Below are 26137 nucleotides of genomic sequence, written 5' to 3' on the forward strand. Positions count from 1 at the left end.
TGCCCGGTTTCTGTCCTAATAGCAAACAGCATGCTCCTTAAGACTCACACATTCCAAAGGGCAGACCTCCTTCATCCCATCTAATTCCACTCACATGGCCTTGAAATAGCAAGATTTCCCACCAACAAACTCACCCAACAGAAGACCTTGGGGCTTCCCCCCTGTCATTCCCCTCCCAGGGGCAGAGTCAGCAAAGAAGGTAGGGATGAAGTGATGAAAATGCAAAGGACGCAACCAACCTGATGCCAGAGAGAACAGAAAATCTCTACCACCTTCCCGCCCTTTATCCTTGACAGTGATGCAGGGATGGGGCACCAGCCCGGACACAGGGAAGGGCTTGCAGGCTGGGTCAGGGCTCCCTTCCACCGTCCTCCTGCTCCTACACAAGCCTCTTCCCTGTCCCCTCTCTGGGCACAGGAATACTTTTCAGGACAAAGAACCCACTCCCACTGCTTTTATTTCTGGGTCTACCCTCTTCCTCTGCAAGTTTCAACTACGAGTTTAAGGCGAGATGAACAAACAACGCCAGATAAAAGATTTGTGGTGAAGGGCAGAGAGATCCTGAAAACAAATTAACCTTCTGCTGGCTTGTCAGCTGAGAATACGGGACAGAAAAGGGCTGTTTCCGCTCGTATTTTCAACATGCTGATAAGATTACGGTATCATTCAAGTGACACTCACGCTGGTCCTCTGTGAAAGTAGGGGCGATGAAAAGGCTGGGAAGCCGGTGCGGTGCAAGGCGGGGTCTTGAGAACCTTTGCCCTTCCTTCCTCAAAGGGAGGCAGTGGAGCGCAGCAGAAGGAACTGTTGTGGGCTCAAATCACGCGCAAATCCACCTTCCTCAACGGCTTATCAACTATGTGCCACTAGATGGGCTCTGGCTAACTTGTGTGAGCCTCAGTTTCCCCTCTGTAAAATGAGGAGTATCTTACAATGTTGCCAGGAGAATTAAATGAAAGAGACACACTGAATAATCCCAGCTATGGTTTAGTGACTTTCTATGTGCGAGGCACTGGGCTACGTACGCACTTGAGTACATTATCTCGCTCGACTGGATTTTGCCCTGCCCAGTGCCTGGAACATGGGGACACTCAATAAATGTTTAGTCCCTTCTTGTGCAAAAAACGAGCACAGAACGTTACACCACAGACTTAGCAACATGCAGTTACGCAGACACTTGTGCATTTATTAACATATTTCTGCCACATTCCTAAACCTCTCTCACTTGGCACTGACTCCCTCTTGGCCTCATCCCCATCCTCCACCCTCCACCAAGACTCTGGGGTCGGCCCTGGTCCGGGTGGTGCCAGAGGCCATGCAGCACTCACAACAAGGCCTTGCAGGGGGCACTGGTCATGAGGTGGCTTCGGCTTTCCCCAAGACTCCCCTGGCCAGGCCAGTGCACAGCCCCAGAGTGGGTTAGGGAGGGGCGCCAAGATGCCCCGGGGGACTGTCAGGGTGTTCCTGCTGAAGGAAGCTCCCAGTTGAGTGTGGAGGGTGTGGTGAACTGAAGCCAAGAGTCAGTAATGTAAACAAGAAAGAGTGTGACCAAGCTTGTCGGATATTCAGACTGAGGACGACCCTGCAGAGGAGGGAGAAGCAGCTGCAGCCTGGCTCAGTGGCTGGAACGCCTGTCGGGATCCCAGGGCGGTGTTTCATCCCAGCAGGACACTGTCTCCGGGGTCAGCTAATTGTCTGGGGGTGAGTGAAAGCCTCAGGACTCAGGGCAGCGCCTGGGTGGGTTTTAGTCATCTAGCCCTTAACATCCCCCCCACCACACATTTGAATTATATCCCACACACAACTCAAAAAGCAGGGTTCTTTTAAACACGAGAGGTTTGACAGCTATGCTGCTTCTCTGAAAAATCCCAGAGTCTTCCACAGCCTTTGCATTCTCTAATCACCTCTGAATTTAAAATTAGAAATGAAGACATTAAGAAAACTGTACTTAATCTGCCAGCTCTTCATGGCACAAAGCTGGCAGTCTCCCCCATGCCTAACCTCCATTTAGTTAGAAACTCAGAGCTTTTTAGAGCATATTCACATGTACTATCAAATCTGATCCTCACTTAAATAAACGATGAGGTCAGTTAGGAGTGGGAACCAGAACAGCCCTAAGGAGGAGCCATGAAAAAAGCCCAAGCAGGAGTAAGATTTTGAGACCAACGCAATCCTTTTAAAATTCAAATTAACTAAATCCTATCCATCCTCATTAAAGGTTTTTGGGACTCTCATTCTTTACATTAAAAAAAAAAAGAAGGGGCGCCTGGGTGGCGCAGTCGGTTAAGCGTCCGACTTCAGCCAGGTCACGATCTCGCGGTCCGGGAGTTCGAGCCCCGCGTCGGGCTCTGGGCTGATGGCTCAGAGCCTGGAGCCTGTTTCCGATTCTGTGTCTCCCTCTCTCTCTGCCCCTCCCCCGTTCAAGCTCTGTCTCTCTCTGTCCCAAAAATAAATAAACGTTGAAAAAAAAAATTAAAAAAAAAAAAAAAAAAAAAAAAAAAAAAAAAGAAAAAGAAAAAGAAAAAGAAAAAGACTAAGGACTGTTTAGCAGATAAGATCCAGGGTAAATTATGATTTAATGTACCTTCCCTTCAGGACTTTAAGACCCTCCACTAACATTAATAAGTGCTGTTAATTAACTTAGCTTAGATAAATTACACTTAATTTGCAAACAGAAAACCTGACATAGAAAGAGAGGTTCAGGTTACCAAATACACCTAGAATATCCAGTTACCTCGTAAGACCCTCAAGTTGGCATTGTGAGTTTATCACTGATCGATATAAAAGAAAAAGCACAGATATATACTTCTCTTGTTATCAATGGCACTAAAGTCGAATTCCATAAATTATGTCTGGGAAGAAGAGAGGGATGCGGGAGGAGGAAGCAGTGGTATGTGTAGAAAGGATAACTTACACTTTTTACTTTAAGATTCTGTATTATTCAAATGTTTACAAGCACATGTATTCATGTGATTTCTTACTGAAGTTTTTCAGGGTCCCCTTCTTCCAAAATAATCGGCAACATGACAATGTTATAAACTGTTTTTTTCTATCAAGCTCCTAACCATTCAACAGTTCAGTTAATTCAGTCCAAAAAAAAGATCAATAACTTTATATTGTAGTACCATATTGCTATCACAGCAATTTTCATTCACCTTTTAGTCAATTAGACATTTATTAACAGTTTACCTACCTCTCCAAAATTTTAGAGCATATCCATCCCAAAGCGGTTTTGTTTTACTTTTTTGTTTAAAAAGTGTATGTATTTATAAAATAACCTGGGTACAGCCTAGGCAAAAACCATCACTGGAAGATGGAAAAGGAAACCAAAGTTCATATTCAGGTCCCACGTGCCGAGTACCACATCCAGCGCATAGCTAGGCTTTCAGCATCCTGACAATCCAGCGAGGCAAGCACCATCATCCTCTCTGCATAGGTGTGGAAACTGAGTTCACTGCAGTTAGGAAACTTGCAAGGGTACAGCTCCAGTTTAAACCTAGATTCCCTAACTCCACAACTTACACTCCCTCTCTTAGGTGACTTTTTACTTTTAGGTGAGAAAACTCTGGCTCTGAGTAGCAGAGTCCCCTTCCCATGTGAGTTTTGACACTCTGAAAAATGTTAATGTTTTATCATCACTCCTAACATCTAAAATTCATGTGCCAAATTCCTTACCTCCTCTGACTCTGGCAAAAGCTTAAGAAATTCTCGCAGCGTCTCTGATCCATAATGTTCACTCTTTCCTTGATGAATATCTTCTACGATGGACTGAGGAGACCTTGAAAAGACAATTAATCAGATTCCATTTCACATTTGCTGAAGTGCCAAAGAAACACAAGCCAGTGGAAATTAAAACAAATCACCTCCACCCTCCTACCATCCCGCCTTCTTCCCAGTCTGAGGGACATGCTGTGTCAGTGATAACAAGAGCCCCACTGCCAGGGAAAGCAGGGATGTTGACACGCTCTTCACCCAGAAGCCTATCCTTGGGCATCCCAGAAAGGCAGCAACCACTGGGGGTCTTCTCTGGGTGAAAAAAAGCAATCCCCTTTGGTCACATGGAAACCTGGCGAGCCTTTCCTCTCCCTCCACTTTAGAACACTGGCATTTAACCACTGTTGACTCACCAGTCCAACTTCCACTCGAGGGGCAACACTACAGATGAATTTATAAATTCCCTGACATGACAGGCTTGAACAGACACCCCTAGGCAACTCTCCCTGTACTTCAAGCCACTAGGTTCTGTTTTCATGCAGGAAAACAGCAGAGAATGACAGACACTTGGGTACTCATCACACCGCGTATCTAACAAGGATATACAAGTATGAGGAATGACTTTTGCTTTTATTAGAAGCTGAATTTCAGCTCGGCCACACCCAGACTGATGCTGACAGTGTGGATGAGACTAAAGTTGCAAATATGTGCAAAAACCTTACTTCTTAAATTGCTTAAGAAATATCCCAATGTTCATGCTCCGTTTTGCATCCAAGATAGTAATCTGGAAAAAAATAGACACACGTAAGACTAGTAAAGTACAAATAAAAAGAGTTGGAGGAAAGGAGAGAATTAAAACCTATCAAAATACGACACTAATTTATAAGAGAATAACTTCCAATATGTAAATCTGGTGATTAATCGATATACCTAATGCAGTTTTGCAAACATTAAAATATTATCATCTCTCCAAATTTTCTGCAATGATATATTTCCTTGACTATAATAACTATACATACCTATTTTATTATTTTTTTTAAATTTTTTTTTTCAACGTTTATTTATTTTTGGGACAGAGAGAGACAGAGCACGAACGGGGGAGGGGCAGAGACAGAGGGAGACACAGAATTGGAAACAGGCTCCAGGCTCTGAGCCATCAGCCCAGAGCCCGACGCGGGGCTCGAACTCACAGACCGCGAGATCGTGACCTGGCTGAAGTCGGACGCTTAACTGACTGCGCCACCCAGGCGCCCCATACCTATTTTATTTTTAATTTTTTTAATGTTTATTTATTTTTGATAGAACACAAGGTGGGGAGAAGAGAGAGAGGGAGACAGAATCTGAAGCAGGCTCCAGGCTCTGAGCTGTCAGCACAGAGCCTGACGTGGGGCTCCAACCCAAAGACCATGAGATCATGACCTGAGCTGAAGTTGGTCGCCCAACCAACTGAGCCACCCCAGGCACCCTGTACATATCTATTTTAATCTTATATAACTTTTTTTAAGGTTTTAAAATGTTTACTTATTTTTGAGAGAGAGAGAGAGAGAGAGAGAGAGAGAGAGAGAGAGATGGGGAGAGAGAAAGGGAGATACAGAATATGAAGCAGGCTCCGGGCTCCGAGCTGTCAGCCCAGAGCCCAACACGGGGCTCGAACCCACAAGCAGTGATATCATGATCTGAGCTGAATTCAGATGCTCAATCGACTAAACCACCCAGGTGCCCCTCTTACATGACTTTTAATGAATAATGTGTATTAAAATTTGTTTAATTTAGCAATTTCCTCTTAGAATAACAGCCTGCATTTAAAAGCCCAAATTTGACAAGAGCACACTGTATACATTGTATGTTAGCTAACTTGATTATATCAATCAATTATATATATATTTTTTAAATTTTTTTTTTCCAACGTTTATTTATTTTTTTTGGGACAGAGAGAGACAGAGCATGAACGGGGGAGGGGCAGAGAGAGAGGGAGACACAGAATCAGAAACAGGCTCCAGGCTCTGAGCCATCAGCCCAGAGCCTGACGCGGGGCTCGAACTCACGGACCGCGAGATCGTGACCTGGCTGAAGTCGGACGCTTAACCGACTGCGCCACCCAGGCGCCCCGACAATAAATTATATTAAAAAAAAAAAGAAAGAAATAAAAAAGAAAGAAAAAAAATAATAAAAGCCCAAATTTGAAAAACAGGTGTCTTAGCATAGCAAGATCATATGAAATTTAAACTAAGAAAGTAAAAAATAACTGAAGATATTGCAGAGTCCCAACCCTGATTTAGGGATATAGAAGGACCAATACTGTTATTTTCAGAAATGTAATAAAATTAATTTTTTTTCAAAAAGAAAAATTTCTTTTCATTGAAAAAGAATGTATATGTCCAATAGCCCTTTCAGGAGGAGGTAAGAAAGTCTTCTAAATTTTATTTACTCAAAATTTATCAAGGAAAATTCTTGTGCTGTCTTTCACCAAGTCTAAGATGCATGTTAACATCTCTGAAATCAGGAGGTATCTTACAATGTATGGCGTCTTTGAGTTAATGAAATGCGGTGCTATTCTAATGTACTGTCAAAACCCAGATTTTGGCTGCAATAGGTTTTAGCTGTCCAAAATCAATAATTGGGCAGGGTTTTATCAGACTAGAAATTAGACAGAACCTTTTTTGGACAGTGGGGTGGATGTTGTTATTATAAACAGAAGTTTTTCTTTCTCTGGCAGCAAATATACAAGAGGCGTGGAGGCAAGATAGCCTTAAAACTGCTGCAATTTTTTTCATCTGGTTTTTGGTAAAGGGAGACTAGCTAAAACAGGAATGTTGTTATAATTCTCTTCCTTTCCAAATGTATGTGATTCATTGTGAACAAAAGAGAATCAGGTTTCAGATTAAATTCCTGGTCTCTGGGCCTGCTTCTAAGTTTATAAGCAGCAGCAAGAACTGTTAACCCAATTTAATGGCACTTCCTGGCTATAAGGTTAAATTTTTACAAGAGTATGGCTGCCTCCTTTTGAAGACTAATCTTAAACAATCACATTATTTACTATCCTAGGGGTTTACTTTATGTTCACGCAATCACCTGCCAGCCATAAAATAAACTCCCAAGCAATCAGGACAGGCTCCTTATGGGACTCCTACCCAAGGACTACAGTTCAAGTTCGGTGTGAAGGTAGGGGAGAAGAGGGGGGAAGAGAGGGAGAGAATAAAACCTGTCAAACTTAACACCCTTTAATGAGGAAAGCCCACACCAGACAGAGGAATCTAAATTCAGTAAGATTATTATAATTCATAAATTAAAAAGCCACAAGTAAGAACACGTATACTGATACAGTGACAGACATTTCCAAAGAACTTCCTCAGCACACACTTCTTGCCCCCAACTCCAATCTCCACCCTTAACCCTCTGATGCTCTGTGCCCTTGACGGATTCACAGCTACCGCTGCAGGAAGTGACAGAGAAATTACTCTTATTGTTCCTATCTGACAAATAAGGAAACCGAGCCTCAGAGATGTCATTTTTTATACTTTCCCCAAAGCAACACGAGAACTGAAATGCTAGCCTGGGTCTCTCTGGTTCCTTTTCTCTCTAGTTCCTGTGAGTTTTAACACTGCTGAGGATACAGGAATATTAGAGAAGTGGCAATGTTCCCCCACAGCCTCGGGCGGGTATCCACATTGGGATGTTCCTCCAGGAATGGGGGCAGATCTATAGAAAGCCATCCACAGGGCCTGGCCAGGTTCCCTGGAGACTCCAGAGCTGTCTGTGTGGGATGATGGAGAGAAATCGTGTTCTCACAGCTGACACAGCCTCCAGGAGCTGCTGTCATACTTGACACAGAGCAGCCACAGCCTGGGGCAGCGACTGTCTCCACCGCTTGAGGCAAACCTTCTGAAACTGGTCGCTAATTTAAGACAATTCAGCAACAGTCCTAAGAAAAACCTAGGCTGGCCATCACAGAGCACCTTCCAGGGAACATGACAGGAAAATGAGACAACTGGCTGCCTTCCAGGGACAGTCCCATTCTCTCCTGGCATCCTCAGATTTGCCTAGTGCACAATCTGGCTCTCTCTCACAGGTTATCATATCCGATCCTTCTAAAGGAGTGTTATAAAAGTGTCTGTTAAAGTGCTTTAAAGTGCTTTAAAGCAGGTTATCATTTCACCTGTAAATTAGCTTATCTTACTTCCCAAAGGCTTGCCGCCTCAGAGCTGGGCAATTCAGGAACCCCATGCGTGTGGGACTGGGTGGTGTTTTGGAAGCATCCAGAGCAGTGGACTTGCTGGCTGCACAGGCTGAGACAGACAGCCTCAGGAACAAGGATTCCCTCCCTGCCTACCAGTTCCAGTTGAAGGTAATCTACTTTTCTGAACACTGCAGGACACGGAGGCAGGACCCGGACAGAAGTCAGGGCCTGTCTTAGCAGGTGCAGCCAGCGTACTGTAGAGCTCAGGGGCTTTCCCATGAAAGGCGCACTCAAGAGTTAAGCCAGCCCTGGTGAACAAGGGGCTCACCTCGTGCCACCCCTGGATGGGAGGACTTCCCACCAGGATGTGAAGTGGCCCTGCTAGGGGAACAGGCTCCCCACAGACTGCCAGGGTGGCCCGGGGGGCTCCGCCACCCTGAGGCACTGAGACTGCATGCAGCACTCAGTAAAGAGTGTGATTGGCTGTACCGCTCCTCTCTCGTGCAAACCTCCAGATAAGTGCTCCTACCTCCTCCCACAATTCTTGTTTTGTTTATTTAGAGGGAGAGACAGAGAGAGAGAGAGAGGGGGAGAGAGAGAGAGAGAGAGAGAGAGAGAGAGAGAGAGAGAGAGAGATCCCATGCACAGGGGAGGGGCAAAGACAGACGGAGACAAAGAGAATCCCAAGCAGGCTCAGTGCTGTCCGGGCAGAGCCCAACATGGGGCTCGAACTCACGAACCGTGAGATCATGACCTGAGGCCAAATCAAGTGTCAGGATGCTTAATCAAGGTGCCCCCTACCCCTCTACAATTCTTGTACTTTTATCTACTACCAACCACTACAAAATCTGCCTCCCCTGTTCTTTAAAGAGAAGAAATAGCTTTTCGTTTTTAGTTGTGGTAAAATACACGTAACATTTACCATCTTAACCATTTTTTTTTTCAAGTAATCTCTATACCCAACATGGGGCTAAAACTCACAACCCCGAGATTAAGAGTTGCAGTCTCTACTGAATGAACCAGCCTGGAGGCCCCCATCTTAACCATTTTTAAACGGTCAGTATCATCAACTGCCTTCACGCTGTTGTGCACCCATCACCACCACATCCACAGAACTCTTCCCATCTTGCAAAATTGCAACTCTGTACCCATTAAATCGTAACTCCCCATTTCCTCCTTCCTTCAGCCTCTGGCAACCACCTTTCTACTTGCTGTCTCTATAAATTGGACCATTCTGGGTACTTTACATTAAGTAGAATCATACAGCATTTGTCCTTTTGTGAATGGTTTATTTCACTTAACATAGTATCTTCAAGGTGGAAGAAGAAATTTTTAAGCCACTTTTGTTTCAATATGTCCAAGAGGGCTTCCTTGACTACTTTAAGTACCACTAAATGGTGTTTATTTCAATGCCATGTCAAATTCTGAAAAGCAAAATTTTAAAAATCTTCCTGTATCCTCTACAGATGTAGCTTTTGGTTTCTGAGGTTTTTTATGTGTACTTTTCCAGCCCAGGTTTGGGGAAAAATATAAAAACCTAGGTGTTTTTTTTTTTTCTTCTTCTTCTTTCAAATGTATTTCAAATACTCATCTAGTTCTGTAGTTCTGGATTGAGCATGTCCCAGAATTCTAGAACTTACTGGGATCATAACAAAAATTGAGAAATAACTGATAACCTGAACGAGTGTGAGAGAATAAGATATTTCTTCTCAGAAACTTAGAAGAAGCAATCTTCCTTCCATCCTCTCTTCCTCTTTCTCTTTTTCTAGTAAGTGATTTCAGTTATTTCTTACATAGTATTATTAATTAATGTTAATTGTAAAGATTAATTCAGGGGCACCTGGGTGAATTGGTCAGGTTAAGCGTCCGACTTCAGCTCAACTCATGATCTCACGGTTCATGAGTTCAAGCCCTGCATCGGGCTCTGTGCTGACAGCTCAGAGCCTGGAGCCTGCTTCGGATTCTGTGTCTCCCCCTTTCTCTGTCCCTCCCTCCCTCCCTCCCTCCCTCTCTCTCTCTTAAAAATAAACATAAAAAAATTTTTTTAATGTAAATATTACTACAGACATCATATTGTGTTCCAACATTTGTATCTTCTTTTTTTTATTTCACTTTATTGACGTATACTTGACAAATAAAATTGTAAGATATTTAAAGTGTGCATCATGCTTATAATGATATATGTAAACATGGTAGAAGGACTCCCCCATCTATCACCTCCCATATTTATCTCTTTTTTCTCTTCTTTGGAGAAAGGCATTTAAGTTCCACTCTCTTAGCAAATTTCAGTTATACGACACAATGTTATCAACTGTAGTCACTGTATTACATCCTCGGGCTTCATTCATCTTGTGTTTTCTTTGTCAGTCCCAATTCTGATGTATCATATGGACAAATACTCCACTCCCTTTGCATCCTTGGTTCAGTTCTGCCAGCTCAGTTACCTTTAATTTCCTTTGGAAGATACCACTTGGCCAAGACGGTCCCTTCCCTTAAGAGCATTTCATATTCTAGAGGGAGGCAGGTACAGACCCAACTAACCAGTGTGAGTGAGACTCTGAGGGGGCTGGGGAGCCACAGTAACAGATGGACAGGGAACACCTCAGGGAAGAGGTCAGTGAACTCCAAAAAGAAGGTGGAGCTTGAGCTGACTCTTGTTATTATTATCTCCAGTAATATATTTTTGTTATTTCTAATTACTTTATTATAGTTTAATTATTACTCTAACATTTGTAGCTTCCTGAAGTTAATTTATAGGTAACAGAGATATAAGGATAGCAATATTTCATAACCTCCTCCTCCACGTACTAAATGTTTTCATTTACTATTTTGAGTGTTGTTCTTCCTAAATTCAGCCATTCCTGAACCCAGCTCTTCCTTATCTTCTAGCAACTTCTTTCTTTGGAGTATAATGGAACTTATTTGTAATGCTTTATGCGCCCTTTGAAGTAGCAGTCAACCACATAATGGCAGGCCATTTCCGTAGGAGGTTATTTCACATATTTCAAGGGGACATTATCTGATCTCTGGCATGTCTGAACCTCCAGAATTATGGCCTGTGTAGTGGCGGGTTGGGATGCCATGTTTCCAGGCTCAGGATGGGTCCCTCTGCCAAGCCTGCTGTTCAGGGTATTGTCCATTCCACACAGACAGGTGGTGACAACTATTACGTTTAACCCTGGGCTCCACTTACTACCAAGTAAATCGGAAGACTTATTATCGGGCCTTGTAGAAACTATAACTCTGCTGAGTTGTAATTTCTTTAGAAGAAAATCTAATGGGGGAAGAAAATAGCATGTACTGTAGTCTTTTACTGAAAATTTTAAAAAGTATATATACTTCTAGCCATGTTGGAGATAGCATGAAAAATTGAAAATAATTCTGGATAACCCTCTGTTACATGACAGTATTACCTGATACACTTAAATCCTTCTACCTAACTACTTATCCTATCTGAGTACTAAAGAGTTGGAGAGTTATATCATCTTATGACTACACAGTCATGGTGATTTAATTTTTCTTTCTCGCGACTCTCAGCTTAGGACCTACAAGTATTAAAAGTAAAAATACTTGCACACCCATGTTCATAGCAGCACATTCACAAGAGCCAAAAGGTGGAGCAACCCAAATAGCCATCGATGGATGCCCAGATAAACAAAACGTGGTATCTACGTACAATGGAATATCATTCAGCCTTAAAATTCTGACATATACTGGAACATGGAGAAGCCTTAAGGACATCATGCAAAGTAAACTGTTACCAAAAGACAAATACCACATGATTCCATTTAAAAATGGTTAAGATGGGGACGCCTGGGTGGCTCAGTCGGTTAAGCGTCCGACTTCAGCTCAGGTCATCATCTCACGGTTCATGGGTTCAAGACCCGCGTCGGGCTCTGTGCTGACAGCTCAGAGCCTGGAGCCTGCTTCGGATTCTGTGTCTGCCTCTCTCTCTGCCCCTCCCCTGCTTGTACTCTCTCTCTCTCTCTCAAAAATAAATAAAACACTAAAAAAAATTTTTAAATGGTTAAGATGGTAAATGTAATATGTATTTTATCACAATTCAAAATAATTTTAACAATAATCATTATTTAATTTTAGTTATTTTTAAAATTCTTTTTTTTCAACGTTTTTTTAAATTTATTTTTGGGACAGAGAGAGACAGAGCATGAACGGGGGAGGGGCAGAGAGAGAGGGAGACACAGAATCGGAAACAGGCTCCAGGCTCTGAGCCATCAGCCCAGAGCCCGACGCGGGGCTCGAACTCCCGGACCGCGAGATCGTGACCTGGCTGAAGTCGGACGCTTAACCGACTGCGCCACCCAGGCGCCCCTATTTTAGTTATTTTTTAAGTGAAAGCAAAAAAAAAACGTAAAAATGCATCTAGGGTGAGGGGGTGGAGGGGGATGAGGGGAAAGACTTTTTATTCCTGAATTTTAGATGCGGCCTAGAGATTGACATTTCTGCTCCTGCTGTAGTTCAGAAAAGATGCCATATTCCCCGCTGTTTCCCTCCCTAAGTGGTTCTTAACCCCTCTTGAGTTTGCAGACACAAAGCTGCAAGTTCCTCGAAGCCCCTCAAACCATCATTTGGCAAAATAAAGGTCTCCAATTTATAAAGGATGCCACCCATTCCAACCTGGGAGGTGCCTTCCCAGGAACCTGGTGAGCTAGACCCCCTTCCGTCTGTTAGAGGTGGTATCCTGAGACATGTGCTCCACTTCCACATGTGCCCACCCACTCTCTCCTTCACAGTCACTGGCATTCAGTAAAGAGCACTAGGAAACAATGGTGAGAAATGCCCCACTGTACAATAAGAAGTCTCTGCTGGACGCTGGGGCAAAGGCCAGGGTACTAAGGAAGTGACTTCTTGCTCTTTCCAATACTGAAAGGATACGCTAAGAAATAAAAGGGCTTCACATAAAGGGAAGAAGCAGGGAAAGTCTATGCTCAGCAGGGGAGGGCGCTAGGGACAGTCCTGAAGACTTCCTGTCAAATTTACTTTACACACTCAATTCCAATCCCAGCATTTCCACATTTTATGATTAATCGACTCTTGGCTATTTCAACAGAGGACCATACCACCAAGTTCAAGGACCCCCAAGTGAATTCGTGGAGAGAAGAAATTCAGACGCTCCTGAGACACACAGAGAAAAGAGGTCAAGACTGTCAACTCAGGAATTCAATCATGCAGAGAGATACGACTCCATCCCAGAGCCCTGCCTACTCTCTTACCTGATCCACTCCATCTTTGACCTATTTCTTCTGTTCCTGTAGAACAGATTTTAAAAATCATACATTTGGGGGCACCTGGGGGGCTCAGTCAGTTAAGCGTCCGACTTCGGCTCGGGTCATGATCTCATGGCTGGCTTATGGATTCAAACCCCACATCGGGCTTTGTGCCGAGCGCTCAGGTCCTAGGCCTGGAGCCTGCTTCCGAATCCGTGTCTCCCTCCTTCTCTGTCCCTCCCCTTCTCACACTCTGTCTCTCTCAAAAGCAAACAAACATTAAATAAATAAATAAACAAACAAACAAATAAATAAATAAATAAAACAAATAAAAATAATATATTTGTTGCCCCGCCCCCCTTTTTCTTTTCGGTGGGCAACATTCTTTCCTTCCGATCTCTGGTTTCCTCATGACTCCTGCTAGCAAGTGGAGGAGGTTTCTCAATTTACTTTGTTTCTAAACAATACTTTCAAATGCAATTTTTAATTCAGTTTCTATAATGTATATGTATGGTAATCAATAGTTCTGAAGCCGTGCTTTCGGTGAACTTCTTATAACCTGCTAGCTTTATTCTCCGTGTAAGACATTTATTGTTCACTGGAAATATGCTTCCTAGAAAATCCATCTAAAAACTAGCTTTATGCACTGAGCTTTCTGGAAATTTCTATTCCACAGTGGCCATAGTTTAATTCAGAGCCATAGTTTAATTCAAGACTAACTCACAACACGTAGGGAAGGAAAACTAGAGGCATCGTTTTTATTGCAATAGGGGTAAAATCTTAAGGATGTAGAATAGTTAACGGTGTATTTAACAAAAGGCATTTTGTCTCAGAAAGTTCCTGTTAATCTTAGTTAACTGAGTTCAGGAACTCCGGTTTTTGTTCCGACAGAGACTACTAATATGGACTTGAGCAGAACTGCCCCACCAGGGGAAACCACAGCAGATGTGTTGGAGACAGGGCAGTGCTGAGAGGCCAAAGGACGATGGCCCCAGATAGCATGTTCTCAGCGTGAGGTCATACTCCACCGGGATGTCTGGGAGGATGTGGCATGCATGCTTCTTACACTTTTTTGCTAGTCAGCTCAAGCTCATCGCATAAAGCCCTTTCTACGTTTCCAGAGCACATTCGCTTGCATTATCGTATTTGCGAGTGATTCAGCAAGTTCTGAAATGTACACAGCGTTCCAAACACAAAACAATGCAGCATGCGGAGGATCATCCCTCCCAGATCCGTTCTTACCTCTTCCTTAGGGTCTCTGAAGGATGAGTTTAAAGTTCCTCCTCTCCTAGAAAGGGAAGGTTTGGTGGTGTCTTCTTGCTGCCCAAAGAGCTCCTCGATGGTCTTTGTATCGATCTGGTAGTGATGCTGCTGCCTGGCCGCCAAAGTCCAGATGTTGGTTTTGCCACGAACTTGCTCCTCCGGAATGGTTTTCCAAAAAAAGTTTCTCATCCGCTTTTTCTTACCCAGGTGGCTGTAGCCGTTCATGTGAGAAGGTGGGGGTAGTCCTGGAGGGGGAGGTGGGACTGGAGGCACCCCGGGGAGTGGAGGAGGGGGTGGAGGAGGGGGAGAGGGCAGAAAACCCTCCCCTGAGTATGGACATGGTGGAGGTGGAGGGGGTGGAGGTGGTGGGGGTGGGGGGGTTTGCCCGATCATGAATCCAGCTGCCGAGGCGACATTCCCATTTTCTTTATCGCTGACCAAGGAGACACAATTCATAACATGCATAGTACTGTTGCCTTCTAAGGAGATAATTTCTTGACCTTGGGGAAGCAGACACAAACATCAAACTTGTGTCATACTTTTTCACCCGCTAGTCTGCTGCCAGAGAAAAAGGCAACTGTGTTGTGTGTCATCTTCCAAACCTACAAAGATAAAACAACTTTAAATCAGTACAGGAAAACCTGTGAACACCAGCTCTTCCCTCCGGAGCCTAGTGCCAGTCCTCGTCGAGTGGCTGGGTATTACAATCATCCAAAAGAGCATTAAAAGAGACTAATACTTTTCTAAATGTGAACCAAACAAATTTTACCTCCTGGAAATACTGCCAAAGCAGAAGCAACAAATCAACTTGGAAACCTTCCGCTAATCAATCAAAGACATATTTATTGGGAACCTGCTCACTATAGGTTCAGCAAGTACTGGTCACTTTATGAATAAACTACTTGTTCACTAACTGGGTCATTTTCTTTGGGCAATGGATACCCAACCCCTAGGGAAATTACCCAAATGGCTGAAGCATTAGGTATTAGTGTATGATCCTGCCTTTCACCAGTATGGACATGTCCCCTACCAATCACTTGGTCAAAGGGCATACTCTGCCTTGCATGTAATAGGCAGGGCATCTGGAGATGATAAAATAGTGACCAAACTCATTCCCCCGGAGTCAGGGGCCACCAAGTCCCTGCTCCACTTGGTGATGGGGCTTCCCCACAAATAGAGGAAAAAAACACTAAATGTAAAGATTAAAGGTTGTGGCTCTAAATCAAGCAGCACTGCTTACATTTTAGACAAATCACTTCGCCTCACTAGACTTCAGTTTTGTCATTTGTAAAATTAGGAGGTTGGGATCCATTACATGACCTCTCCCATTGCTTCCAATGTTCTCATTTCAGATTCTAATGAAGCCACTCTTAGGAAACAATCAGAACTTCTTGCCAACCTCTTCTGCTTCTTCTGTGACATTACTAGCAAAGAAGACATATACACACGAGGATATGCTGTCCGTATCATACCTGCCATGTCTACCCCTTATCCACAGTCACTGACTAATTTTAGTAGCTTGTGTTTTTGTTGACCTTTACATGTTTGTTTTTGGTATTGAGTTGTTATGGACCTGATATGAAAACAGAGGTCAAAACAACTACATTTCTTCAGAGATGAGGACTGGTTCACTGAGGATGTAGGGACCCTTATGAAGTGAGCACCCCAACTATGTGGGCATGTAAAAAGGACCGTTTCCTCCAGGTCATAAAGGGCCACAGGGAAAGGCTTTTTTAGACTGGCCTTCTGACTGTAATTATCCTTTTACAACATCATTGTCAGAACTCACACTTACAGACACACATTGGTCAAACAACACTGGATTACGTAGGAGTGATCTGTCTGATAGCACTAATTCAAATATTTCAGATACTTTACACAGAACCATGTACAAGAGGCAGCATTGCCTTGGGAATAAGAGTGGAGAGTTCAGAATAGATTTTTCCCCCTCAGATCTCAGTTCTGCTATTTGTTTGACTGAGCAACCCAAGGTTATTTGATCTACATCTCAGTATCCTCGTCTATAATATAAAGATACACTGTTTCATCGGTTTGCATAAGAATAAATGAGCTACTACATGTACCAAGATGCCTAGGTACCATAGTTAGCTAGTATTAACAATAACCAGTATCATATGTCCATATGATTTGTCTTTAGTTTCACACATTTTCTTCAAAATATGTATTGGGTTTAATAGATAAAATGCTAAGTTACTTCTGGCTGCTAGAAAAATACCTTTAGTAGTCCCATTCTTTGCTTTCTAAGTTACTAGGTTTGTCCTTTTTCAATACTCAGTGATTATATATCATCTCTAAATTACAAGAACAAATGTTTTTATAAAACATTTGAATACTTAACTTTTGAAAACTGTATATGGGTAAAAGATGGCACCGCCAGCTACTAATTGGATTTTTTAAATGCCGTTTTAACCATTTATAAGTGTACATCAGTGACATTAAGCACTTTCAAAGCGTTGTGTAGCCATCATCACTAGATAATTTTTTAGAAAGTAAAACTGAAATTATTTACCCAAGCCAACTTACAGCTCACTTGAGATGCAACTGGCTTTTAAAAGGAGTTTTCATAATTATCATTAGGGGCATAACTAGGCTGTTTTCATAGTTGGCACCCCTTAAGCAAATGACTCATTGTCAATTACAGTTTATAGTTATATTTGAACTCTTCTGTTTTCAAGACTGTACAGGTAATCTTGGCAGTTTATCCTTACATATTTTCAAATACTTCTGTACATAAAATATCTCATGTATTGAAGAGCTGCTAATCCTCCAATTCACCTCCAACTGCAGATATGCTGACTCGATTATAGATTACTCAAGAATAGGTGATCACCTTAAAAAGTCTCCATCCTAGAAAGCAATAACTCACTCAGTGCTGCGTAAGTATATATACAGATATACCGTTAAACCTCACACAGCAAATACAGAGATACTAAGAGTGAGAAAGACCATACACTTGGTCCTGCACCAGCACTGCTTGCTAACACTAAAGCTCTGAAGGATGCAAGTCTTTCTGAGTCTTGCGCATTGCACAGAAGTACCAGATAAAAGCTTATCAAAGTAAAAAGTGACAGGTGTTAGTCATGCATTGGCATAATTCTAACCACTGCCCCATCTTGAGAAAGAATGCTATTTTCAAAAGTTAAAAGAACAAAATAAAATTTACAACACTGTTGCCGGTATGCTGTCTGGCTAATTTTTTCCCAGGGTAACAAATAAGGATCCTAGGCCCCCAACAGCTTCTGATGAATAAATTCTCCAGCAATGATTAGCTTAGATGCTAATGCTTTTACTACTGGCTTCAATAGGGCTTTGATAGGGCTTTTCCTTTGGCTGGGATTTCCAATGTCAAAGAGACATTGGAAAAAGAGTACAGACAGACATTCTAACCCTTTCCACAGTCTCATCAGGCAGTAAAACAGAGGATACACAAAGAACATTTGATTTACTAGGGTACTGTCCAGAGTAAAGATGCAAACACATGCTCTCCAAATATGCTAGAACACAGGTATTGCGGGAGCCTTAAACCCACTGCTGTTTCTCACAGCTGCCAATTGCCAACAGGGACAATGGAATTAGCCTTGGCTCTGTCTGGAAAGTGTCAAGTGTCCCATCGATCTCTCCAGGGCAGATAGAGACAGGTTTGTATTTAACATGTCACCTACAGGTTGGGGACTTCAGCAGCAGGGAGGGCAGCTGCTAAGGCTGACAAATGCCCAGCCCTGAGTAAAATGTAGGGCTGTCACTGTAAGGCTCTGAAGATAACTCTTCAAGTCCCCTGAGTGCTAATCATGACCCATCAGGGGTGTGCCTGAGTGATGGACCCTCAAGGGAGGCGGTAGCTCCGTGGAGCATCTTTTAACCATGTGAATTTTCAATAGGGGGATTCTGGGACCATGTCTTTAGCTGATCAGAAAGCAAAACGTCTTAGAATGTGAATGTTCATAAGGGTCTTCAACGAAGCCCTCTGGCCCAACAGCAAGCATTGCTTTGCTCTTGGTGTTCTCTTAAAGGGAGTGAGTGGGAGGGAAGAAGAGAGAAAATGTACATTTCATTTCACAGCATATTTAGGAGGAAAACATGTTCCTGAAAGGCAGTTCAGAGCTCAGGGTTCTCCTCAAAGAGGGTTAGTGGGGCCCTATTGCTCAGCACCTCACTCACCCTCTAGGTCAACAATAATCAAAAGTAAACCAGCCAAGGAAAACCCTCCAGGAAACCTTTCCCCTTCATTCCTGACTTGTGTCACAGATGAGGTGGGAGCAGGAAGGGCTGGCCCACACCCTTCTGATGACAAACGGGGCAGAGTAGGCCAGGTTTGGAGAGAAGACGAACACTCAGCCCTATTTAATCTGGGGAAGAAGAAAGAGTAGGGAGAGTACGAGCGATTCTAAAATACGGAATTTTTGCTCTCACTCCACTAATTCATTGGGAAAGGCTCCTCCCCGACCACCTATCTTTCAAAACCTTTCTTGATTATTAAACACAGAATGTCAACCACGCAGTCAAATCAGAGCTGGCAACATCCAACCCTTCACCTTGGCACTCCAGCCTGCAGTGAAAGAACCCAAGACTGTTTGCAGTCAGCGTGTTTAATCTGCAGCACAACATAAACACTTCACAGATGCCCCTGAGCGCAACACCCGGAGAGCAGAGAAAGAACGCTTGTTGTTCGAATGTGCTTTTTCAATTTCTCTCAACGTCCCAAAACCAAGAAAAAAAGCAAACGAGCGCCAAAGATGCTCATGAGAGAGGGAGGGAAGGAAGCGCTCGCCACTCATTCCAGGAAGACAACTATGGGTCAGTAGAGGGGGGTCACAGACGGCCGAACAGTAGGGGCAATTTCTGTGCAAACAGATGTTTGAACACTGCCGGGTCCTGAAGAAATTCGGCGTGGGGGACACAGGGGCACGATTTCTTTCGCGAGGTCTAGACACACAGTTTTCCAGCTCTCTGCACCGCCGAGCGGTCCACCGAGTCCTTCCGCCCCCAGCCCCGAGTCCTGCGTCCCGCCCCAGCCACTCACCAAAACGGCCCCGGCTCGGCCGCACAGAAGGCTCGGGGGCGCCGCGTCCGCCGAATCCCTGGGGAGCGCGCTGAGGCGCCAGCGGCCGCAGGAGGGACGCGGGAGGGAGGTCCCGCGGCCGCGCACGAGCTCCGGGCGGCGTCTTTATCTGGACCGCTGCAGGAGCGGCGGTGGGGGAGCGGGCGCCGGTGCGCCGCGGAGATAGACACCCACACGGCCGCGCAAGCTCGCCGGCGACCCCTGCGGCGGGGCGAGGGCGCGCTCCAGGGAGACGCAAGTGCCGGCCGTGTGGGAACCAGCGGGGCCGAAAGGGCCGATGCCAGGGAAGGGCTGGACCCTCCTCCTCCCGGGAGCGCCGAGCATTCGCCGGTCTTCGGGCAGAAGCGACTGGAAGCGCCGCCGCACCAGCTCGCCGCTCCCGCGGCCCCAGAGGCCGGCTGGCCGGGGCGTGCAAGGGGGAGGGGGGGGTCTCTCGGCCCCGCCCCCTCGCCTGGAGGGCCCGGGCTTTAGGGTCCGCCCTCCGGCCCCGCGCCGATCCCAGGGTACCCGCCCCTCCACCCGGCAGCTGCACAAAGCTCCAGAAAGCCGGGAGGGGTGGGGAGGCTAACTAGGGGAGGTGTCTCAGTGTTTGAAGCAAAGCCGGCGGCGGGGGTCGGGGGGGGGGGGGGGTCTCCTGGTTGGCAAACGCGAGCTCCACCCAGTCCTCGAACCTTTGCGGTGACACCTCCCCCACGTCCGGGGTCCGGATCCCGGGCGCAGGGTAGAAAGCCCTGGCGGCCGCACTGCAAATCACCAGATGGGAGCCGGGAAGAGACGACGGAAAAAATGTAGAGGAGAGACTCCTGGTGTTTGGTCAGAGGATTAAACCGAGAGCCCGCGGTCCTCGAGCTAGGGGCACCGCAGCGGCTGGAGCTGACTCACCAGCCCACCCGCTTCCTCCCCAAACTTCAAAGCTCAGGGCGCAATTTGTAACCTGAACTTCGCACGGCCAGGACAAGTGTGCAAGTGCAAGAGCCGTCTTGTCCTCAGTCCGCATCACCCGGACGCGGTCCTCGCCAACCCCGCACCCACTGTCCGGAGGGCCAAGTCGTGGCTCCCCGCTGGCCGGTTGCGCGCTCTAGGACCGGGCGGGGATCAAGCGGGGGGCACAGTTTATACAAAAGTCTTAGCAGCTAAAACTAAATTAGCCAGGTCCAACCCGGAGGCGGCCCGTGACCTAGCTCGTTCTCTAGACGCGGGTCCAGGCCAGCCCGTCTTATCCTCAAGAGGCCGATCGCTGTCCTCTAGCGCAAGCACCAAAGTCACTCGGGTGGGTGTGGAGGAAGCGCAAACCTCCCCAGCCTTCCCACTGAGGCTCGAAGGCAGCCGAGACTTGGCGCCGCAGCCCCGGGTCCTGGCTGATCCTCCACCTTGGCCCTACAGAATCGGGAAGTGTCTGGGACCCGATGCCCCCGAGCAGCGGTCACCCCTGCCTCGGCCGTCCGGCTCCCACTCACCGGCGGCCGGCTCTCCGCGCGCGCGCTCCTCGCTCCCCACGGCTGTCTCCAGCACCAACGCTTCTTCCCGGGTCTCTGCAGCCGGGGCGGCCCGGGACCGCGAGGGGGCAGGGCGGCGCGGGGCGGGGCTCAGGCGCTGCCTCAGGTAACAATGCCGCAGTCCGGGCTGCTCCCAGCGCCAGCCGCAAAGCGCAACACGCCCTTTCCTGCTCGGCCCCTTCCCTCCTCCCACCCTCTGAGCGCCACCGTCGGCGCTGCGGTGCTCACCTTCACCTACGCGGGGCCCTGGGGGCCTGGAAGCCGCCACCCCGCACGCTGCTCCCCGCACCCGAAAGCCCCCGAGGGAAGTAGGGGCGGCGAGAAACCGACAAGTACGGACTGTGAAGAAGGGTCGGGTGTCCTCGAGTAACCAGCAAGGGGAGGTGCCAAGCCCGCAAGTGCTTTCCACAAAGCAGCCTCTGCCGCAACCTCCCCGGCACCCCCTGCGCACACGCACTCTCCTGCACGCACACACTCCACGCGCGCGCGCGCACACACACACACAGACACACGCGCGCGCGCGCTCCAGTCCACCCTCTGCCCCCGTGCTTGTTTCTCCCTGGAGCACAAGACAGCATTTGGGTGAACTGTCGCAGCCCTTAAAACCGAATCCCGGTTGAGCCGGAGCTACCCAAAGGTCAGCTCTTCCGTAGAGTCTGTAGGTTTGTTACCTTTTTATATCTATATAATCTCCTCAGTGATGATGGTAACAGGAATCTTTCAGCTATACTTAAGCAAAGCAAAGTCCAGTGCAAGCCAGATCGCCTGAACGGACGCTGTCTGAGAAAGACTCCTCACAGGAAGAAACCCGGGACAGTTTAATCGCTTTTTTTTTTTTTCAAAGTAACTTGTGACTCCAGCCAGTGAGAAACATAGTCAAAAGATCCTGGGCAAGTCCGGCCCATCGGAAATCAGGTGGGGAGGTGCCCTGTGTGAGGATGAAGTCATCCTTACCTCTGACTTTGTGATCCCAGATAACAGACCGCACAGCCTTGCCAGCCTCTGGTGCCTCATGACTTCTGACTCTCCACCCTGGTCTTCAACCCCTGAACTCCCACGACAGAATTCCCGACCTCCGTATGGATGGAAAAAGTGAAGCTATTAGGGCAAAAACAAAGCAAAACAAAAAACAAATTCCATGCCAGGCAAGAGCCCATATATCAGTCATTGAACAGGCTTATACTACACGTGAGGGGTAGGTCCAACCAAGCCCACAGAAAATCTCAAGGAGTGGGAATGTAATAAAAGGGAAAGCCCCATGCTCAGGACGGTAATATTAATCCCAAAGGAACAGCGATTGCACAGGCAAAAACTGAATTATAGAGTATCAAAATCGAGGAGCCGAATGGTATCTTCTCCTTTTATGTGGGCCTGGCCAGATGAGGGGTCTACACCCACTGAACACTTCCCACTCTTCAAGCACACCCCCACCCCCCAACCCCCCAACCTGGGCTTTACCCACACTGTACTAAGTGTGCACTTTAAAATCAGCCACTTTTTTGAAGGGTCAAACCCAGTGACCCATCCTTAACCTCGTGTCTTTTTGATCTCCCTGCAGCATCCTGACCTACCGGCCTTCCCTTTGCCTCTCTGGCCTCCTCTGCTGACCCTTTTTGTCCTTTGAGGACAGTAACTAGATTCTTCCAACTCTTTATCTCTCATTCCCCCACGGGTGCTACCTTCTGACTTGAACCTGGAAGGTCCAGATTTTATGGGGCCTGAAGTTCGTACAACTCTTGAGGGAGCTTTTTAAAGAGAAATGATAACAACCTACAGACACAACACTAGGTATGTGTCCTTGGTAGTGTCCGGGAAAGTAAGGGGCAGCAAAACTTGAGCTCCAAGGCAAATCCACTTCTGATTCCACCTCCGTGTCACAGACTCTTAAATCTTAAATTGTCTCTGTAATATCTCAGTTCTTCTTTCTCTTAAAACTAGGACTCTTCCTGCCTGCACCTCTTAAGACCTGATTTTTAAAATTTACAATCAAGGGGTGCCTGGGTGGTTCAGTCAGTTGAGCATCTGATTTTTGATTTCAGCTCAGGTTGTGATCTCATAGTTCCTAAGATTGAACCCTGTGTCAGGTTGGGATTCTCTCTCTCCTCTCTCTGTCTCCCTCCCCTCCCCCTATCCCCCCTCTCAAAATAAAATAGGGGCACCTGGGTGGCTCATTGGGTTAAGAATCTGACTTTGGCTCAGGTCATGATCTCACAGTTCATGAATTTGAGCCCCAATTTGGGCTCTGTGCTGGCAGCCAGGAGCCTTCTTGGGATTCTCTCTTTCTGTCTCTCTCTCTCTCTCCCCCCCTCCCTCCTCAAAATAAATAAACTTTAAAAAATAAAGTAAAATAAAACTCACAATCCCAGCTTTCCTCTGGTTCTTTTTCTCTTCTAAATTCCTTAGATCTAAGTATTTGCCAAATTTGCTCTTTCCACAAGTCATGTCTCTTACATCTGTACTTTGTATGCACATCCATTAACCCCAGTTAGAGGAAGGAGGAGCTGATACTTGCTGTTGGCCATGTGTCAGGCATCTTGAGTCTCGCAACAATTCTAGAAACTCTCCATTCTGCATTTTCTAGCTTAGAGAAGTTAAATTGGGACTCCAGAGTCCACTCCTTGGCATCAGTACACGAAGAAAGCAGAGATCTTCAGTCTGATGCTGGCTGCTTCCTACCTCCCCCTCCTGCAGTCTGAAGTGTTCTATTGTGCCCAAACAGCATTGTGTGCTGGCCCTGAATGTGTCAGCCTTAATTTTTGGCTCTTATTTATGTTTTTTAAAGTTTATTTATTTTGAGAGAGAGAGAGAGAGAATGTGTCGCAAGTGAGTGGAGAAGGGGCAGAGAAAGAGAGAGAGCGCTTGCTCGAGCCAGTTGGGGAGGGACAGATAGAGGGGAGAGAATCCCAAGCAGGCTCAGTGCTGTCAGTGTGGAGCCCAGAGCCCAACGCAGGGCTCAATCCCAGGACGGGGAGATCACAACCTGAGCCAATATCAAGAGTCAGAATCTCAACTGACTGAGCCACCCAGCACCCAATTTTTGGCTCTTTTTATATGGTGTGCAAATGAGGTGGCCAAAAAGTAGTTGAGTAGCACAGAGTCCAAGTCTGAAATAGAGTCAGCGTCCCCACGGATTTGAATCAAAGGCTGCAAATCTGATGGGCAGTTTGTTCTTCATCTGTTTATATGCAGATTATTAACCAAGCCTTCATCTCACCTAAGTTTGTGCTTGGGAGTTAGGGTCTGCTGTTTGTCTTCTGTACCCCAGAAACACCAGCAGCCCTCTCTGGGAGGAAGGCTGGAAAGACTCCTGAAGCCAAGTGTGCTCCAAGTCAGCCCAGGCCCTGGAATTTGTGGCTTGGAAGAAGCTGCTGTTTGACCGCAGGGACATCTGAGCAGCAGGGAGTGTGGCCGGCACGCACTCTTCCAAGCAAGCTGACCTCTCTGGAGCGTTTTCTAGCTTAGTGTGGCCCAGGCCACGAGCCTCACAGGTGCCAGCTCCAACCCTGCAGAAGAACTTCTCTGTCTGCGGTTTGCTTTTCCCTCTCCCCAGACTTTCCTTTCCAGATGGCAGATGGCTCCTTTTCCTTTGCCCAGTTCATTTTTTCTCTTCTGGCTTCACTTCTTCAGCCCTGAGAAGCTTTCGGTTTCTCCTACATCAAGCATTTTGTATTTGAATCTGTCATTAGGAGCCACTAAACAAAACCTTCAAACCAAAATGAATCAAATTTCAGAATCCATCCTTTAAAAAAAAAAAAAAAACTTTCAGTTCTAAAACAGGCGTGTTTGCTTAAGGAGTTAAGTCTAACGCATGAGCTGACTTACTGGGCCCTCTAAGGAACCACAATGGACGCAATGAAATAAGTCCCCTCTGGCATAAGATTGAGGCATCAAACTGATTTTTTAAAATCTCTTTCTCTGATGCAGACTGAGATTTACTTAATCTTTGTTCTTAAAATATAGCTGATGAGATCAGTTGTTCAGTATTTAGATTATAGGCTCTTAAAATTGGACACTGCAGAAGAAACTAACTCTACCAACTCTAGATTTAAACAGACTTGCAGACAAATGCAAAGACTCACCAACCCTTCTAGTAAGAGCCATGTCTAAGAGAAATCACTAGGCCTTGTTCCATTCAAAGGTTGAAAAGTGTAAAATAAATAAATTCAACACAATTGTTGCTGTCACCATGAATGTGAATTTGCATCGCATACCTTATTGGCAAAATGCAGACACTGGGTTGCTATAGTTTTCTAGACAACTTTGAACTGAGAAGATGATGTTTTCTTGTTGCAGGCTAAGAAATGTAGACAGTAAATTGCTTTTAAGTGTAGTAAATAATGACTGGGCTCTGATTATGAAGAGGGAGAAAACTTTTTTTCTGGGTACTAACAAGTGATTTCTGAAAAGTTTTAAATAGAAAATTCTTTCACATGTGATGTTGATATCCATGGTAACATCAACAGGCATTTCTCTTGCCAGAAGTAAACACAGGTACTTGGTCAACAACAATGCCTGATTTGTTTGAGGATAAGAGAGATTACAGACAATCCCTACCAACATGTAAGAATGAGGTAATTAGGCAGCTGATGACCTTTTTCTCCTGCTGTCTATGTTTCCTTAGAGCACGTTGTTCATTTGCTTTTTAAGGTGTATGTGTGTGTGCGTGTGTGTGCGTTTTGGAGACCAGGATGGAAGCGGAGACTAAGGTAAGAGAAATGGGGTACACATTACTGAGGCTCTCCCTCATTCAGAAAACCCTCAGCTAGGCCTTTTCTTAGCTTACAGTTGATACAGTGCTTAGAAAACCGCTCAGTACTGTTTGAAAATGTAGGTACTGGCTGTTACAACATTCAAATTTTCAGGAGAAACATACCTTTAAAATACAACATGAAAGTGTATTACTTCTTTCCACTCACCATCATCAAAAAACAAGTATGTGAGTCTCAGTGAGAGGAATTGAGTTAACGAGGATGTCAGATGCCAATTTCTTTTGCTACTGGTTTTAACTGTTTCAAATTGTTTATCCTTTGAAGAAGTTAGAAGAACAAAGAGTAATTTGAAACCATAACACTCACAGTTACAGGCAGTCAGCAAACAGAAACTCAATGAATCAACGATATTGGTATGTGGTGGTGGTGATGGTGTGTATGTGTGTGTGTGTGTGTGTGTGTGTGTGTGC

General features: G+C 45.6%; 1 protein-coding gene across 3 annotated transcripts in view; it reads right to left on the minus strand.

Moving 5' to 3' along the window:
• FHDC1 (FH2 domain containing 1) overlaps window positions 1–21742 on the minus strand; it is a 43340-nt gene extending 21598 nt beyond the window's left edge. Inside the window, exons 1-4 of one of the 3 annotated variants that reach the window (XM_047857251.1) lie at window positions 21630–21742; window positions 14362–14984; window positions 4437–4498; window positions 3676–3778 (exon numbers count right to left, since the gene is read on the minus strand). In XM_047857251.1, the coding sequence (XP_047713207.1) occupies window positions 3676–3778; window positions 4437–4498; window positions 14362–14847 (651 nt within the window). In that variant the 5' untranslated portion in view covers window positions 14848–14984; window positions 21630–21742. Of the gene's footprint in view, window positions 1–3675; window positions 3779–4436; window positions 4499–14361; window positions 14985–19423; window positions 19608–20919; window positions 20989–21629 lie in introns of those variants that run through there. The other 2 variants (XM_047857252.1, XM_047857250.1) reach the window with 2 other exon arrangements.
• Between the last annotated feature and the right edge of the window lie 4395 nt (window positions 21743–26137).

This window comes from Prionailurus viverrinus, chromosome B1, assembly GCF_022837055.1.
Source record: "Prionailurus viverrinus isolate Anna chromosome B1, UM_Priviv_1.0, whole genome shotgun sequence".
Lineage (NCBI taxonomy): Eukaryota > Metazoa > Chordata > Mammalia > Carnivora > Felidae > Prionailurus > Prionailurus viverrinus.